General features: G+C 32.2%; 1 protein-coding gene across 1 annotated transcript; it reads right to left on the bottom strand.

Annotated features, from left to right (window-relative positions):
* Window positions 1-3,421: 3,421 nt before the first annotated feature.
* On the bottom strand, window positions 3,422-7,998 carry LOC133202792 (uncharacterized). Its single transcript, XM_061338665.1, has 6 exons — window positions 7,926-7,998; window positions 7,667-7,792; window positions 5,591-5,667; window positions 5,354-5,441; window positions 3,966-4,153; window positions 3,422-3,533 (listed from the first exon to the last, which is right to left on the bottom strand). The coding sequence occupies exons 1-6, from the start codon at window positions 7,996-7,998 to the stop codon at window positions 3,438-3,440; spliced, it is 648 nt and encodes a 215-aa protein (XP_061194649.1). The 3' UTR covers window positions 3,422-3,437.
* Between the last annotated feature and the right edge of the window lie 6,326 nt (window positions 7,999-14,324).

The following is a 14,324-nucleotide window of genomic DNA, read 5'->3' as shown; positions in this document are numbered from 1 at the left end:
ATAATATACTTTGAAAACTGTATGATATGCAGTTAACACGCAAACTGAAATTTAAATACTTTGAAAATACATCCGGATCAGTATTCTATATTTCTATTTGAATGTCAGATTCTATCGCAATCTTACTATCCGTTAATATGCAAACGCATGAACTATAATGCTAGTAGCAAATAAATAGCTGACCTCTATTAGATTTATTTACATCTTTTATGATGTTATAAAGGCGACACGTGCGTTCCTTGGAATATTTTAGTTTAAATTTCTTATGGATAATATTTTCCTTGTGAAATAGTGTTAGCTCACCTGAGCGGAATGCTCAAGTGAGCTTTTCTGATTACCTGTTGTCCGTCGACCGTCCGTCCGTCCGTCCATCTGTAAACTTTTCACATTTACAACTTCTTCACAAGAACCACTTGGCCAATTTTAACCAAAGTTGGTACAAAGCATCCTTGGGTGAAGAGGAGTTTAAATTGATTTAAAATGAAGGGCCTAGCCCCCTTCCCTAACAAAAAATACTATCGTTAACTATAGTTTACTATTGTTAAGTATAGTTAACTATAGTGATAACTTTGACACTTTGATTTACTATAGTGATAACTTTGACACTTTGATTTACTATAGTGATCACTATGAAAACTTTGATTTACTATGGTGAAAACTTTGATTTACTATAGTGATAACTTTGAAAACTTTGATTTACTATAGTGATCACTATGACACTATAGTGGTCACTTTGAAAACTTTGATTTACTATAGTGATAACTTTGACACTTTGATTTACTATTGTTAACTATAGTAAACTATAGTTTACTATAGTATTTTTTGTTAGGGTTACAAGGGAATAAAATTAAAAAAAGACAAAAATAGGGTGGGGTCATTAAAAAATCTTCGTCTCAAGAACGACAGGGCCAGAAAACTGAAACTTATGTGTAAGTATCCTGGGGAAGTGTAAATTCTAAATTGTTCAAATCTTGACCCCGGATTTAGGGTGGGACCACAATGGGGAATCCAAGTTTTACAATGAAATACAGAGGAAAAATCTTTAAGAAATTTTCTTCTCAAGAACCAGAGGGCCAGAAAAGCTGAAACTAGTCTGAAAGCATCCTGGGTTGTATAGATTTGAAATTATTTAAATCATGACCCCGAGGGGTATGGTGGGGCCCCAAAAGGGAATCCAAGTTTAACAGTGAAACTTTTAGGCAAAATCTTTAAAAATCTTCTTCTCAAGAACTACTGGGCCAGAAAAGCTGAACCTCGTGTAGATGCATCTTGGAGTTGTGTAGATTCTAAATTGTTAAAATCATGACCCCCAGGGGTAGGGTGGGGGACCAAAAAGGAAATCCAAGTTTAACAGTGAAACATAAAATCTTTAAAAAATCTTCTTCACAATCATCACAGGGCTAGAAAAGCTTAAACTTAATTGGAAGCCTCCTGATGTGGTGTTGATTTTAAATTGATTAAATCATGACCCCCGGGGGTAGGATGGGGCCACAACAGAGAATCCAATTTTTACATTGAAATATACAGTAAAAATCTTTAAAAATCTTCTTCTCAAGAACCATTGGGCCAGAAAAGCTTAGACTTATATGGAAGCTTCCTGGGGTAGTATAAATTCTAAATTGTTCAGATCGTGATCCCCCTCCCAGTGGTTGGGTAGGACCACAATAAGTAACACAAAGGGGAAATCTGTTGAAGAAGAACAGGTCCAAAGTTAATCAGCAAGTTACATGTTCTTAAAAATTCTATATTAGGTATTCTATTTTCTCAGCTACAGCATACTTTGAGTAAACAGAAATTATTGTATTTAAATGTGATGGACATTTGCATTTAATTCAACCTTTTAGTAAACCTTGGTCCTCTTTTATTATGACTCGCTTTAACACAAAAGATACATTAATAATAGACCTATTTGTCAACCAGAGTCTCCCTCTGAAGTTATTGTAAGGGCTAAGTTCAGTAGTTAGTTTAGCAGATATAGTACATGTGTAATTTCATTCATGTCTAATCTTAAAATGTTTATGTTTGTCAAACAATCATAAACAGGAAACTTCCATTTGTTTGTTTGCTGAAAGCAAAGATACTTTTTACATTTAAAAAGCTGAACACTTGCATAATCGTTTAATGAAGATAGTAATCATCGTTTTTTTTCAGCGTTGTTTTTTGTGTCAAATGACCCTTTACAGAAAGTCCAAATTCTAGTTTACATTATATATTCTTAAAGAGGTGCTTGTTATATTTTATATTATTTGGGGGGAAAGCCATCAATAAATTATTAAAATTAATCCTCTAGCTTAAGGAGTTTTCGACTCAAATATAGATACGTTTTAAAAAGAATTATAGACTCTTTACGACAGAATACATCAGTTTACGTATCTCAGAGATTTATTAAATAGACTTATTTAAAAAATCTTAGACAAAATTAAAAAAAGCCCCCAAAATAAAAACAAAGCAAACAGAAAACAAAAATACACACACATACACAGCGATTAAAGATGAAGTAGATGGCGGAAGAAAACGAAAAACATATGTATAATTTTCACCAATATTTGAAATGATTTCATTTTCATGCAAATAATTGAAGTCTGATCATTTAAAAGACTAGAAATAAAGCAAAACTTAAATGAAGCTTGACCTCCACCGATTGTTCTTTCTATCACACCGATGAGAAAAGCCACAAAGGCATGCATTGCTTTTGCGATGAAAATCACTAATTAAAGTTTGTAAGTGCAGAACGACATAAAACTAATAAAGCTGGAGAGCTACAATGATTAATGGAGGTTACGATTGATACCTTTTACGATTGTCCAGACGAGCATTGAGCTCTAATCATCGATTCAACTTATTAATGAAATCAGCATCATTCTTACAGTCCAAAGGGTTGTTCCTATCTCTAATACCCGCCTTCAGCTTTTGAATCAAAATGTAGGATACCTGTACGTTAACTCTTGATGTATCTTGTAGTCTTAAGATTAAGAAAGATCTTAAAATTATCATTAGATATGAGTTTTGTATGATGCAATCATATAATATAATTTGGTCTTGAGCTAGATCTTATTCATAAGAAGGCCAAGGCTCTTAAAAAATTAAGTTTGTGCAAAAACAAAAAAAAGATAATAATGTTACTGTATGCAATGCCGAGGATCTGTTAACAGTATTAAGTAGGGTGTTTCATCCCCCAAAACACTTTCCGTTTGATTTTATTCTGAATATTAGGTAGAGAATGTTCATGTGTTTTTATCTGAACTCTCAAGAAAGGTTGGTTTTTCACGGCATTAAATGGGATTAACAGTGATAGTCATTAAGTGTTCTATGTTATCTACAGACATGTAGCAAACATTTCCAGTTTCAGGAGGGGGACTGAAAGTGTAATCAACCTTTCATGCTTATTAATTTAAAAAAACTGGAAAAACTTATAGAGGCTTAATTCTTTTATTACTTTATGCCCCAAACACCTCGGCACATTTACGTTCAGCGATTATGACGTCATCGATGTAGAGACTGCCGTTACTACTTTTCGTGCTTCCATAGATTGCCTACAAAACATTAATTTTAGTGTATATCAAAATACGACATACTAAAACACTATGTTAAATCTTGATTAATGTATGATATTTTGCCTCTAGTAATTTTCCCTATATACAATTAGTTCGGTAGATATGAATAATCCTTTAGAAATCGCTGTGAAAGGCTAATCCCCGTTTTACCGTTCGTTAATTAAATTAGCTTATTCCTGCTTCGAAATTTGTATCGGTATGATAAATCCGTATATCATTGACGGAGTTAGCAAGATTCCAATTCCCCATTGACCAGGACTATTTCCCGAGACGAAGCCGAGAGAAATAGTCCTGGCCTCGAGGAACTGGATTCTTGCTAACTCCCTCAATGATATACTTTAAATGTGTAATAACCCCCTTTATAGACTTAAAAAAATTATAACTACATTAAAAAAATATGACAAAACTCACGAATCGAAGATCTTTTGGGAGAGTCTGATTTGACATGTCGTATCGAAGAACGCTCCATTTGCGGTAGCCATTCTGTGGTTTCTCAATTTTTAGGATAGGATGGTAAAAATTCGGTTTTTGAAAGAAGAGGGATAGGATGCAGCCTTCCTCTTCCATTCTGTATGTAAAGCTGACACAGACGTCAGTTCCTATTTGAAAATACAAGAAAGAAAACTTAAAGTCGGATTATACCATAGTATCAGACAAAAATGTATTTCTTGTAAATTTCATATAAAAATTCAGACATTTTGGGGGTTTAACCGATTTGGTCGCATGAAAATGCAACTTTTTTGCATCTACTATTCTTCCTATAAATATGACAATTATGAATTTCACTAGATACAATAATTTTTAAAAAGATAATTTGTTAATTTAAAATAATGATAGAAGTATATCCTCAGTTTCTTTCACAATATGATTTTTGTGCAATCACTTTTTTTGAAATTGGTTTTTATTGTTTATAATTTTGCACAAATGATAAATGCTATGGGGAATATATCAATTTATATTTATTAATCCCTGTAACATTGAATAGGTTGCTCTTTGTAAATATTTTTATCGTCTTGGATAAATAAAATCCTTATGCCATCGATATAAAATAAATACTGCTGTATTTAAAAAGTATGAACAAAATTGAATGAATATAAATTCAAACATTGAATTCTTATTTTTGGATGTCGTTGGTCCTATAACACATCTGACCGTGCCAACAAATTGAATACCGCGCGTTAGCGCAGTATGATACTTTGTCGGCATGGCCAGGTGTGTTGTAGGACCGACGACATCCAAAAATAAGAATTCAATGCTTATATGTACATTTTCTTATTTTCTCTCCTCATAATTGTTAATTTTGTTAATCTTTATTATGAATTTAGCACCTTTCAGAACTGGTGTGCTTAATAGACGTAAGAACCGTTTGTGACGTGTTAAATAACGCCTGTTATTCCTGCGAGGAAAAAAAATGACAAACCAATTTTAAACGCACAGTTATTGTATTTTTAAGTTTATTTAACAGGGTAAATGTTTTCATTAAATTGAGTCAAAACAATATACATTTTGGATTTCCTAGAGTATTGAAAATGCATATAGTTCCTACCGTGTATTCTACCGCGCAGTGACAAGGTTCCGTGTGTGTTATAGAGATTTGAACGTCGTGGATTTCTAATGGATTTCATAAGTCACACTGAATTTAAATATTCGATTTTTAATGACCTTTTTTTTCTTGAAATACCCATAAAGACAAGAAAAAAAATGTATTTGTTTACTTCATTTTTTATATTAACTCATTCCTTACCACACTAGTAAACAAAACTGCTGAATTGAAAAGATAACCTAGTTGTAATTCTCACCAGTTGTTTCAACATGTGTCGTTGAAAGCCAGAATTCCTGATTCCTGTTTATTCGGCCAATAAAAGCTTCACCATCTGGACCAAGCTCCTTGTTTTAGAGAAGAAACAGTTAAATATACATGTAATACAAAATCTTTAAAATGCAAATCGACTAAAAAAAATCTAAAATATTAAGAATAAAACTGACAGAAGAAAAGAATTTTAAAGATAAAATCGAAATATAAAAAGCAATCATACAGGCCAGTCTTTTAGATCTCCTGTCAGTGTCAGCTCTTTTTTGTCCGCGAAATTATGTCTCAGCACAAAAACTTCCTCTGCAAAGCACGATTAAAACTTCCTTAATTTTATTAAACCAAACCCCTCCTTCCTTCCAACCTAATATCCCTTTTAAACTTCAAGCTTACAAAAATGTAATTCTGTAATTCATTCATATATATATATATATATATATATATATATATATATATATATATATATATATATATATATATATATATATATATATATATATATATATATAGTTACTGTAATAAATCAGAATTAGTATAGTGGATTGAAATATATTTTGAATCACCCAATCAAATCACTTTATATGTAGCCAATCAACGTTTACATTTCAGCCAACCAAATGATTAGAATTATTAACCAATCAGAACTAATTGAACAGATGCAAAATAGTATAAATAAAGGGATCAATGTAGCTTTGGTTTTACTTTTAGTGTAACTTATTGTTGGAGTTAGGTGATTTGGGTTGGGTTCCTGAGCTGTGTCGGGAAACAAAAGAATTGTTAGTTAGACCACTCAGCTCAAAAACCTAGTTCCCTAGTGTCTTTCTGACTAGCTATAGTGTCTCGGTGACTTTAGCTTGTGTCTGTAACCAAAAGTGATTATATATATATAGTGTCCTGGTGACTAGCTATAGTGTCTTGGTGACTTTAGCTTGTGTCTCTGTGACTTCAAGGTGTATCTGTGCCCTTGTGATAGGGTGTTTTTAGGTAGTTGCAGGCTTTGTTGGGAAACAAAAGAATTGTTGGTTAAACCACTCAGTCTGCAGCTTCAGGGATCAGTTAATAAATATGTAGTAAGGTTGGCATCTTCTATTGATTTGATTATAGGTGATTCGTTGTTATAGTTCGTTACTGTTTAATTTGACAATCATTATCCAGATAGGACCAAGGAAAAGTAAATATAGTGGATTTCAGTCAGTCATTCTTTTAGTGTCATTAATATTATAGAAGTTTGTTTTGATTTTACATTGTAAGCGTGATTCTTAGGAAGGAAACCTAAGCGAACCCAATTATTAATCATTTGTACATAGTAAAAACGTAAAAACGTTACAATATATATATATAAATCTTCGTAAATATGAAGTTATTGTCTCTATTAGAAATAAAAGACTTGTCTCTATTGTCTCGTACAACACTAACTTGAATTGACTAATGAAACACTACAGAAGCTGCACTATTTAAATAAACTGTAAAATGAACGTGATCAGATTTTTCTTCTAAACACTTAAGGTAGTCCGATCCTCAGGTTCTGAAAATCAGGCATTGAATAATTGAAAATGCTCACAAAAATGTCTCTGAATTCTTAAAGAAATGTGAATTTACCCACGGTAATTATTCAAACCTCATCATTAAAGTTAATCATATTACAGGCCCGTTGGAAGCAATTTCAGTTGGGGGGGGGGGGGGCAACCATACATTTTCAGACTTTCAGTTGGGGGGGGCACTATTAACTACCAAAATTTGAAGAAAATTGCATGATTTTTATACTTATATAGTACTTCAGTTTCTTCTGTGTACTTCAATTATTTTATTATGCATACTTTATAAAGTGTTTCCTATCATTGCAAAACACCATAAATCGTTTCTAATTTCATATCATGCTAATTAGCATTGGTATCTAAAGTTGAATTAAAGGAAAAGTCGATTTCTTTAAATCTGTATTTTTAACATACCTTGGCTTCATAGGGTAAAAATATCAACGTTTTTAAAGACTGTTTTTAAAACTTCAAAGAACCTTGAATCACACTGAGATGCATAAAATGAAAATTGTTGCATGAAAAGATTTCATATTTAAGCTTCATTTTGAGACTTTTTGAATTAAATAATAAATTAAACAGTTATCCTTCCTGGCTGAGGATCGGATATCCTTAACATATTAACGAGTTGCTTTATCTTTATGTCACATTACATACGAAGATGAACAAGTGCTACCAATATCATGATATGATGATGAACAATAGAAAATTTTGCTTCCATTAAAATTAAATAAATAACTCCATATCAAAAATTTTTGTACTATACAGACCTTGGCATCTGTCTCCCAAATATTCCCAAGAACATTCACAGTGTAAGTTAGAGATCAACGAACATACACCGCCATTTTGACAATAGTTAACACATGGGTCTACAGTAACTGTTACAGATCTGGCTACTGTTGACAGAGGGAAAAAAAGTTATTTTTAGAATTTTCATCATAAAATTAATCTAATGAGTTAAATTGAGGTTTAAATCAGAGATTAAAGTTTAAAGAGTATAAAAATTTCTGAAGGTCAAATGATACTCACATGCGCTTGCGTTGGCTCCTTCAGTTAAAAACAAAGCAAAGCTGACAAAGAACAAACAATATAACCGACACATTGTTAGCCTTGTTCACTGGGCTCCAGTCAAGTGATGGTTCTCAGAGAGACCCCTCTCTCCATATATAGGAAGTTCCTGCCCACTGTCATGTTTTAATCTTACGATAACACAATGATTTAATTATAGATATTTTTTTCATTATATGTTTTTTTTATTATATCTCCTGCCTTAATCATATTTTTATATATTGATTGACCAGTTTCGTAGAAAAGAATCCATATTCTTAACTAGCCTATCCCATTTATGACATGATGTACTTTTATAAAATATTATGATAAGTTTGCATTTTGTAGAATGCGTTTCTTTTGTTTCTAGATATTCTTTCTTTCTTAGTATAAGAAAAAAATAAAACATATTTGTCATTATTTTAATTAGTCTCTAGATTTTAGGCAAATTCCAGATACTGTGCATATCAACAAACTTTTCTCATATTTAAAAGTAATTTTGTTTATTTTGATGTTTTTAAACTAATTTTACATTTTTTATTAGATTGAAATTATTTTTATTATTTCAATTGAAAATGTCATATTTATAAGTTGCTGCAGTCATAATCTTTGCAGAAAACCCAACACTCCAGGATTTTCGGAAGATATAAATAAAAATAGTGTATCATAATACCATATCATAATCCCTTCTTTCTCTGTAATTTGCTTTGGCGAAAAAATATTTAAACAGGTAACGAAATTAATTGAAATCAGTTGAATAGCTCTGTTAGATTAACTTTTCAGAAAAATGTGAAAACAAGACAAAATTCGTTTCATGGTAGAGGAAATTGAACCTCCTATTTTTTCAAGTAAAAAATATGGAAGATGCTTAAATCGTTTTCCCTCCTATATATATGAGCATTTCTTGCCATTTTCGAGAATATGTGTTTTCGGGGGGGGGGGGGGCTGGGGGGATCCAAGGTAATTTTTAGTGACTTTACTATGTAAATTTAATAATTCCAAAAACCATAGGGGTCGGGATGGAGGGTTACGAAATCCCCTGACAGCATCCTTCTAGATCCGAGCATGTTCACCTATGAGTGATCATTCAATGTGTTCGAATAATACAGTTAATTCTCGGTGTCTCATACTTGATTCGGAATTTGAAATCCGATAAAAAGTTGTAGTTCCAACTTTGTTGTCTCAAGCTATCAGGTTTTACGGAGATATTAAAAGTCCTGTCATGTACCAATTATCCTGGTTCCACTGTATGCCATTACCTTCCTATTTCTCCTACAACAGTTCTGCAACCCCATGTATGTTTTGATATATTTGTTACTTTGGCAGGGATACTGCACCAACTTGATAAATCATATTTCAAATAATTCATAATAATCATATTCATCCTTTTTCATAGTGTCCCTCAGTTTTAAAACACTTTAAACTAATCTAAAACGTTTGAAAAAAAAAACACTTTAGTTTTCCTCCAAAATAATGGTGTTGCTTTTTACTCTGAAATGTTGGATGAAAGGCTTGTCGTATGTATTTTTTAAGAGAAGAATTTGTATATTTAATGTATTATTTATAAATAAGGTCCAATCCTATCGTTTTTATTATAATAAATTCACCTCGTTTTTGTCATCAAACGGCTCTAAGTGTTTGAAAGTGTATAACTATGTTTTTAAGACCTTTTCAATATACTAGTATCAAACTTTATTTTTAGCTGTTTAAAGATATTTTTAATTTACTAACCTTTTATCATGCTTAATAATCTTTCTATCAGGTTCCAACTCATTTTTTGATGCAAAAAGTGCATGCACAGAAAGTGCACTCACCGGCAAATACATCTTCATTATTGAGAGAATGATTTTTTCTTAAAAAAAAACACTAATAATTTACCCAAGTCAACAAACATACAGGCTAAATTTAAAAAAAATAAATAAAAAAAGCAAAAAATTAACACATCAAATAAAGAAATTAAAACTCGAGCATTGCGGTCTCACTCTTTAGGGTCATGGTGCTATTATCTATGGTGTTGTCGTTACGTCATACGAAACCAAGTCCAAGTCATTTATTTAATGAATTCTGAATCCATTGTCCATATTAAATTATATTCATGTACACCTAGATGCAAATTTTCTTGCCTGTTTTTTTCTGTTTTTACTTTGAATGGAGCAAATGCTCTGTAAATCCTGTCTCTTATGGTGCAAAAGTCACGGTCAAAGTTAAAATTTTTGAAAAGTTTGTCAAACTTGAAAGTCAAGGTCATGAGGTCAAAAATCTTAGTTCTAGTATGTTCAAATTCAGTCTAAAAACTAAGACATAACAATTGGTATGAAACAAGTCAGCCAAAATACGACCCAGTAATAGGTTATATTTGCTAACAAGGTCATTATAATGGTCATGAAATACTATATGCTGACTTTAACTGAGGTTATTGAAATCTCTGTAACTTCAACTTATCTGTCAGTAGTCTGCCTTGGTTTAAAAATTGATGGTACTCAAAGCATGATCTTGAGTATCGAATAAGTTGGGAGATGTAAACACCATATACATCTATATACAGATTATAGCGTGATATTTAAGGAATAAATGTCTATTTTTTTGGATTCATGATGTGATCAATCGAGTGGCTTGCGTGATAATTTGCATAAACGCCGAAGGCGTTTATGCATAAAATTATCACGCAAGCCAATCGATTGATCATCGCCATGAATCCAAAAAATCTGAGTTATTCCTTATATTTACATGCTCCTGATTCTGCAAATTCCCGTGCTAATAGCCCCGCTTCTGTCTCTATTTGTCCCGCCCCGCACGTGATTTTTTTTTAACCGCGCCTATCGATGAACCAGTAGATTTATGTAGAAATAAAGTATTTTTACAATTTGTAATTTTATCTCGGACAAAGACATTGGAAATGTAAATATTACTACATAAATAAGGAAAGTTGATGATGGAAAAGTTAAGGTCATCTCGTTTGTCATACAATTTAGTTGTTAGCAAGCCATTATCGTCTGTAGTTAGTAAAACATCCAAAAATGAAACAGATGTGGTAGACTCCGTGGTGTCTTATATGTCACGTTCACTGAGATCTATCGAGTCAACATATGAATAAAAGTGACTATTGCTAATTGATGATATATCGCCGATATATCTAAATGTCGAGCTGTAGTCACAGCAAGTGTTTTCTTCTTCTCATGTAGAAGTATTTGAATAAATTCTGCTTCCTAGGAATATAAAAACAGATAGGCTAATAAAGGAGCACAATTAGTACCCATCTGAATTCCAACAGTTTGTTGGAAGACCTGGTCTCCAAAGACTACATAAATTTTTCAAGGAGGAACTCCAGCATCCTTTTAATATTAACTTCAGAGTACTTGTCTGTAGAATCAGGGTGATTTATAATTTTGTTGATGATCAATCACAAGATTGGAAAATTTCCGACTTCCATTTTTAATTTCATTAAAGAAGCAGTTATCTATGATATCTATGTGTCTAGTTTTTAACTTATCTTGAGGAATGGTTGTATAAAGTGTAGAAAAGTCGTACGTTTGATGTAACTGACTTTTGAAAAAGAACAAGTCTCAATAAGGCTTATCTGTGGTCCCCGGTTACTCGTCAAATTTCGAACATTTATTAAAAGATTTAAAAATTAAATTTTATTATTAACTAACGTCTTTATTATTTGAATCATCATCTAAAAATGTCAAACAACAGATATAGGCAGGATACGAAGCTGCGTGTTGAAGATAGGGTCCTTTGATTTTCATGAATTTCAAAAGAAATCAGCGACACGTACACACTTCAAAGCTTTCGTAAACACCGAGCACAGGTTTGTTCAGAGTCGAGTTTGAAATATAATGTGTACATTATATGTGTAAAGGTTGAGTGAAAATATCTTTGTTGAACAACCTTGTGCTCTATGTTTTCTAATTAAAAATATTGTGATTTTGAATCTCTTCGCTGACTTCATTTACATGCGATTAACCTCTTTATGACCTGTTTAGAATCATAACAAGCCACGTGGATTTGTATCGTTACGGGTAATTGCCCCCCGGTAAACGTGCTAGCTCTCAGCTGAAACGTACTCAGTTTTATATCTGTCAGCATGGACTTGTTTGGTTCATCTTGTTATAGCGTTTTATTGCCAAAGATTTGTAAACAGAAGATTGTATTTGTGTTTGATTGTGAATCTTGAACATATAATTCGTCTTTGAAAGAAAAATGTCATATCAAGATATTCTTTTTATAGTATCTAATCTAAATGTCTCCGCCCATTTCCATGTAATAGAGGAACCGTTGTCTGACCGGGGGAAAATGTTCCGGCATTTTTTAGTGCGATAGGTTTAAAAAATTGGATTGTATTTTTTGATACGTTTAATTATTCATTATAAATACACAATGCTTTAATTAGAAATACTTCGTTATACACAATGAAAACAAACAAAATACCGTATGCTAATATTTAACCGGTAAACCAAGGGTGTAAAAAGGGACCACACTACTATACTTAAGTAGAATACTCCTTTGGCGAGTTTTTGATAAGTCAGATTTACACCACTTCTAGAATATGTGTAGACAGTACGTCTGAAGTTTTTGAAGTTGAAACGCCATTGGATGTTTTGAAATCTTTGTCTTTAATAATGTCTACTTTCTCTTAACCCTGCCAGTTTTTGGTTTATGGCTGTTCTCAAAATTTTCAATGCATTTTTATGATAAAGTTCCCCAATTTTAAAGACCTAGCCTCACAGTAGTTTTCTCCAAGAGACTATTGACTTGATTTGGTGAAATTGCTTCTAAATCTATTGGCTCCCCTCTTCTGTCAATGCCCCAGTCTAATTAAATTACAAGATAATACTATTACGTAAACATATTAAAAATGTTTTGTTTTTATTCAAATTTTACATTAAAGTTATTTTAGCCTTTTTTATAATTTATTTTGATAGAATATCTTGCTTTTTCAAAAGCCCCCTTTTGGTGTTTTTCTTGGTTCCTGGGGTTTGGCTAGCCTCAAAAAACTGGTTCAGTTCTTCTGTGATTTGGTTGAATCTGTTAGTTTTGAGAGGGGAAGCAGGTGTCTCGGATTTAGGAAGGTCAGTGATAGCTGTTATGGTAAGGTTTTGGTTTTCTGACAGACTTTTAAGTTTACTACTACATAATACATCTAAATGTTCCTAATCGATTGTCCCAAAATAAAAATTGTCTTCATCCCTAAAAAAAAGAAATCATCAAACGCCATTTCTAAGACTAAATCAGTGACCAAACAGATGCTGGCTCTGACTCCGAGGACTTGCCATTGTATTGAAAAATACGTCACATTTGCAGACGATTATGCATACGAGTATGTTAGAAATAATAACAAAAATGAACTTTAGCTTTTTATAATTCATTAAGATTTCGTTTGACATGTCAAAAAGCAATTTCGTTATTTTGTTAAAATTTTGAAGCATTTGTAAAAAGCAGTACAAAGAATGTGTATATTCATACGTGGACAGACGGCTTTGAAAAAAGCCCAGATGAAATTAGTCTTGAAATTGACAGGGTAACAGCGTTTTTACGAGCAATCGTTTTTAAAAGAAATAATGAAAGTAATGTTCGATGGATGCCCTAACAAAAAAAAAAAAAAACCAAAACAAAACAAAACAAAAAAAAAAAAACAAAACAAAAACAAAAAAAAAACAAACAAATAAACAAAAACAAAAACAAAACAAAACAAAACAAAAAAAAAACAAAACAAAAACAAAACAAAAAAAAAACAAAAAAAAAACAAAAAAAAAAAACAAAAAAAAAAAAAAAAACCAAAAAAAAAAAACAAAACAAAACAAAAAAAAAAGTTATGGAATTCCATTTACGACAGCCAACTGCTTTCTGCCAACTGCTCACTGCTTACTGCCAACTGCTCACTGCTTACTGCCAACTGCTCACTGCTTACTGCCAACTGCCACTGCGCACAGATGATATTGCCTGTTTTATTATCTTTAGTATCTTTAATACGCATGCTTAATTGAATAAACCCTATGATAGATTACAATGATGACGAAAATTGGCGGATTTAGGAATTTTTAAACGACGATGGCAAGGAAGGAATAAATAGGAGGAAAGCGTATTCCCTCTTATATACAATACATCTAATTCCCACATTTCCTTGCAGGCAAATAATTCAATTGATTTTTTGACGGGGGGGGGGGTATTAAAGGCTTACCGTATAAACGTCAGAAAAATTGGGGGGGGGGGGGCTTTTAGTAGGATCTTGGGTTATATTTTTTGGTGTATGAATTTATATCAGAAAAACATGTACTAATAAAAAAAATCATAAAGGCCTTTTACTTTACTCTATGTAAAAAGCAATTTCAGGGTAAAGGGGGGGGGGGCGCACAACCCAACATAATTCCCTAGATAATG

Source organism: Saccostrea echinata, unplaced genomic scaffold (genome assembly GCF_033153115.1).
Source record: "Saccostrea echinata isolate AGI-Se365-2 ecotype Australia unplaced genomic scaffold, CSIRO_AGI_Sech_v1 ptg000047l, whole genome shotgun sequence".
NCBI classification, from domain to species: domain Eukaryota; kingdom Metazoa; phylum Mollusca; class Bivalvia; order Ostreida; family Ostreidae; genus Saccostrea; species Saccostrea echinata.
This window is presented reverse-complemented; position numbering and strand designations above follow the sequence as displayed.